General features: G+C 63.9%; 2 protein-coding genes across 2 annotated transcripts in view; both read left to right on the top strand.

Moving 5' to 3' along the window:
* Positions 1-232: 232 nt before the first annotated feature.
* CHLRE_08g358548v5 (uncharacterized protein) lies at positions 233-1,794 on the top strand. Its single transcript, XM_043064733.1, has 2 exons — positions 233-381; positions 881-1,794. Exons 1-2 carry the CDS (start codon positions 286-288, stop codon positions 1,049-1,051), a joined length of 267 nt encoding a protein of 88 aa, XP_042921734.1. The 5' UTR covers positions 233-285; the 3' UTR covers positions 1,052-1,794.
* Positions 1,795-3,132: 1,338 nt separating this feature from the next.
* CHLRE_08g358549v5 (uncharacterized protein) overlaps positions 3,133-4,188 on the top strand; it is a 1,932-nt gene continuing 876 nt past the window's right edge. Inside the window, exons 1-2 of the mRNA XM_043064734.1 lie at positions 3,133-3,280; positions 4,020-4,134. Coding sequence (XP_042921735.1) covers positions 3,254-3,280; positions 4,020-4,134 — 142 coding nt within the window. The 5' untranslated portion in view covers positions 3,133-3,253. The remainder of the gene's footprint in view (positions 3,281-4,019; positions 4,135-4,188) is intronic.

Raw genomic sequence — 4,188 nt, forward strand, 5'->3', positions numbered from 1 at the left:
GTGGAGGCAGGAGGGAGGAGTGGGAGGAGGGGGGGGAGGGGGGGGAGGGGGAGGCAAGAGGTGAGGGGGAGGCACGAGGCAGCGGGATAGTTGGGGGGATGGGTGGATGCGGGTGGGTGGGCGGGCAGTGGCGGCTCCTCGCATCCTAATCCAGCAGGCAGTACACGCCGCTGGTCCTGCTGCTGCTGGTGTTGGCTCCTCTTCGGGTTACATTTCTTGCATTGAATCGAAACAACACCTTCACGTTCTGTGGGCTGGCTGGGTCTTGGCAAAGTTGGGTTGTGAATGACTGACACAAACACACACGCGCACGCGCAGGAGCTGCCGGCGGATGAGGTGTTGGCGGCGGTGAAGCGCGAGCTGGCGGGCGTCAGCAAGAAGGTGGGTGGGTGGGGGGCAAGGGGCAGGGGGAGGCCGGAGGGGGGCGGGGCGGGGCGGGCGCGGGGGCGGGGGCGGCAGGGGCGGCAGTAGAGCAAGACCAGGGGACTGCGTCATTGGGGTTGGGTGAGCGGGTGCGCGGGTGGGTGAGCGGGCGCGCGGGTGGAGCGTGTATAGCCGCCTATAGATTAGAAACACCTTTGTACAACTCCCAAGGAAACGTGCGAGTAGGACCGAAGGGGGGCTCCGGCAAGTGCACAGATTTGTGTGATCGTGTATAGCCGTCGCAACCCCCTGGCCAAAAGCAAACCCACCAAGGCACACACACACACACACACACACACACACACACACACACACACACACACACACACACACGCACACACACACACACACACACACACACCAAAAACACACACCCGACCACTAGCACCCCACACACCACACACGCCCTGCTCCTCCCTCCCTGCCCCTTCCTCCCTCCCACCGCCGCGCCCCGCAGTGCCTGGCCACTGCGTTGTCGCTGCCCTGGCCGCCGCTGGCTCGCAAGCTGCTGGGGCGCGCGGTGCCGCCGCCGCCGGGCTGGGGCGACTTCCTGCGCGAGGTGGAGGGCGCGGCGGCGGCCAGCGGCCACCCGGGAGACTGGCGCTACAAGGACTTCGACTACGAGTGAGCGAGCGCATGCTTGACTTGAACGTGCGTGTGATATGATTTGTGTTAACGGACAAGGGGTGGAAACATGTATGTGAGAGAGGTGTATTTCGACACTCGCGTGAGACTTGAGGGCTTGAGGGGAAGCGGTGTGGTGGCGGAGCGGCGGGTACAGAACTGGTGGAGGGCGCTCATTGGTGGTGGGGGTAGTGATGGAGATGTGCTTGGGGCTGGGTGCTTGAAGCAGGGCTGCTGGTGAGTGCGTGCTGGTGGACGGGTGCGTGTCAGCGGCGGCGGGTCAGTGACGTGTGTGTACCGCAGTCAACATGGGCGGCATAGCTCGTGCCTCAAGTCGCTGTCTCGCTCTTGGTGTCGTGTGGGAGGAGGACCCTCGTGTTCGTGTATGCATGTGTGGGGGGGCGTGTAGTGGGGGCATGCAAGGTGCACACACGCACGAACAGTTACGGTAGTGGCAGCAGCAGGGCCGGTAGGCGGGCGCACGCTGCTCAAGGCGAGGAAGCAGCAACGAGAGCTGGGAGCCCCATCCGGAAGGGGTGCAGCCCGCGCTCCCTGACATGTGCATGGGCGGAGGAAGGGCCGCTGCACACATGGTCGGTGATGGCCTGGATGGCAAGTGTGCTTGGTGGTTGCTTGCAAGGGCACGTATTCGTACCGGTATTGCATGATTATGGACGCATGTGATAACGGTTCAATGGGTTTCACCTCTCCACACCAAATACGGCCCGCTACCGGTATACCTTTTTGCGGCACCGACTGGCACGCTGCCCCTGCTCGTCACACTGTCGCCCGGCCATTGTTTTGCTGCACGCCGTTGCATTACGCTAGTGCTCGTCTACACAGCTCATCCGTGGACGCCGGTCGACTGCCTGCAGGTGCGCATCGGCTATGCTATCCGCGCGGTGTGGCGTCGCATTGAGTCTGTGTGGTGCTATCGCCTTGGCCGGGCGCCCGGAGCGTGAGGAATGCGCGTCAGCAAAACATCGACACAACCTGCCAGCTACCGTCGGTACAGTAACAGCGCGCGAACGACGCACCAATGCCCAGTGCTCGTATCTTCCATCTACACTGTAGAAATCTGCCCAAAATCCGCCGAAGGCGGAGAAAAAATTTTGGGTTTGGGTGCCACGCATCTATGCAGTGTAGACGGTTTTTGCCGGTTTTGGCGCAAAAATGGGGGAAGCGTAGACGTTTTGGGGGGCTTGGGGGCTTAAGTGTAGATGCCGCGGTCAGGGTCATCTACGCATGTGCAGATGCCGGGTGCCTGAGGGCATCTACAAGATACGAGCACTGCCAATGCCTTGTCCCTTCTTGCGACGCATTTATGTGGGCACGGGTGGGAGCCACACACATCGGGACTACGCTTTCCTGCCCCTTGCCATGTTCCATCACGAGCACCGACTGGCACGCGTCCCGACTGATGGGGAGCCTCGTCAGCGGCCCACGCCCGCCATACGCCCTCCGCACCAGGGCCTGCATCACGCCTGCCTGCCCTTCATTGAGCCCGGCGGCGGCGGCCAGCACCTCCACCTGGTCCCCTGCAGGCGGACGCGCGCCCGGGGTGGAGGTGTGACAATGTGAGATGCGTGCTGGGGGCCGGTCAGCCAGGCAGACCCACGGCCAGACACGGCAGGGTCAGACACCGGGCCAGACACCGGGTCAGACACGTCAAAAGGTCGGGTGTGGATCCAGCAGCGGGCCACAGCAGGATGGGCCGGTGGGTGTGGGGGGCGCTGAGGACAGCTGGGGAAGAAGGCGGCCACACACGGCCTGCGACGGTGCGCACGTCTACGGGCGCAACGGCTGGGTGATGCTGGGTTCTCAGGGGGCTCGTGCCTGTTACCGTCCAGAGTGTGTTTCGTCTTCCCCGGCCCACGCACACACCCGACCAGGAGGCCTCGCCCCGAGCAAGTCGATGCAGGGCAAGATACAGACGCCCCCGTTTGCAGATACAAACTTCCAAACAGCGCACAGGGCAGGGGCTGCATATGACTCATCAAACACATGCGGGTCAGTCGGATGACGAAGCAGTGGAGAGCAAGGCAGATATCTTTAAAGCAAAACACCACTGGTTTGTTCGCTAACACCTACGCAGACGCAGAGCAAAGCTCATTCGTATTAGTCTTAAAGGTGCTCGCTGCCCCGCTTAAGCATTGCTGCTGAGGCCGCCCCATAGCCTTGCCCACAGCCTTGCTGTGCTGCATCAATGCGTGGTGGCGAGGCTCGCCGCAAAGTCGCAGGGAATCTGCGGCACTGACGCGCGGGTGGCACAGTAGCTGGCGGGTGCCCGCTGCCGCGGCCTGCCTCGCGGTGTCGGGGCGTGTGCCCTTGGTCCTTTTCGGTCATCCACAGGACTGCGCGCAACGAGCCCACGGCGGAGGCCCTGGCCTGCTGCTTGGATACACGGTGTTCCCTGTCTTATAGGGGACGCCCATGTGTTTGGCGATGCAGGCCAGGGCCTCCACCGTGGGCCTGTTGTGCACGTTCCTGTATGGGCCTGGCGACCAGGGCACGTCCCGCGGGTCACCACCTGCAGCTGCAGCCCCAGTCCCACCATACGGCAGTCGCCTCTGTAACATCCGCATTCAAACGGCTGCCGCGCCTTCCAGTGCTGGCCGCCTTGCAGTGTGGCCTGCCTTGCCGTGCCGTGCCGTGTGATGCCGCAGAGCAGCAGCAGCCGGACAATGACACCCCCCATCACCCCGCGTGAGACATGGGGTGGCTCGGCTGTGTGTGGGGGTGTGCGGATGTGTGTGGCTGCGTCGGGCAATCAGGGGGCGAGAGTGTCGAGGGGGGCGAGGGGTTGTGTGTCCCTGTGCGGTCCAGGGTTGCACCAAGCAGCAGGGAGGTGTGCCGCCACGATGGCACGCACAGCCTCCGCTTGTACTTTCCTGCTACACCCTCTCTCTCTCACACACACGCACCCACCCACCCACCCCACACCCTCCCTGCTGCCTCCTTCTCCCCCTCAGGTGGAGTGGGCGGGCCGGCGCCACCCCTACCGCCAGCTGTTCGGGCACTGGCTGTCGGACTGGGTGTCGCGGCTGGACCCGGGCGCCCCAGATGAGCTGTTCATACTGGCGCGGGGTGAGGGAGCGAGACCGGGCGGGTGGAGGGGAGGGAGCCGGCTGGGGGAGGGGA

Source organism: Chlamydomonas reinhardtii, chromosome 8 (genome assembly GCF_000002595.2).
Source record: "Chlamydomonas reinhardtii strain CC-503 cw92 mt+ chromosome 8, whole genome shotgun sequence".
NCBI classification, from domain to species: Eukaryota; Viridiplantae; Chlorophyta; class Chlorophyceae; order Chlamydomonadales; family Chlamydomonadaceae; genus Chlamydomonas; species Chlamydomonas reinhardtii.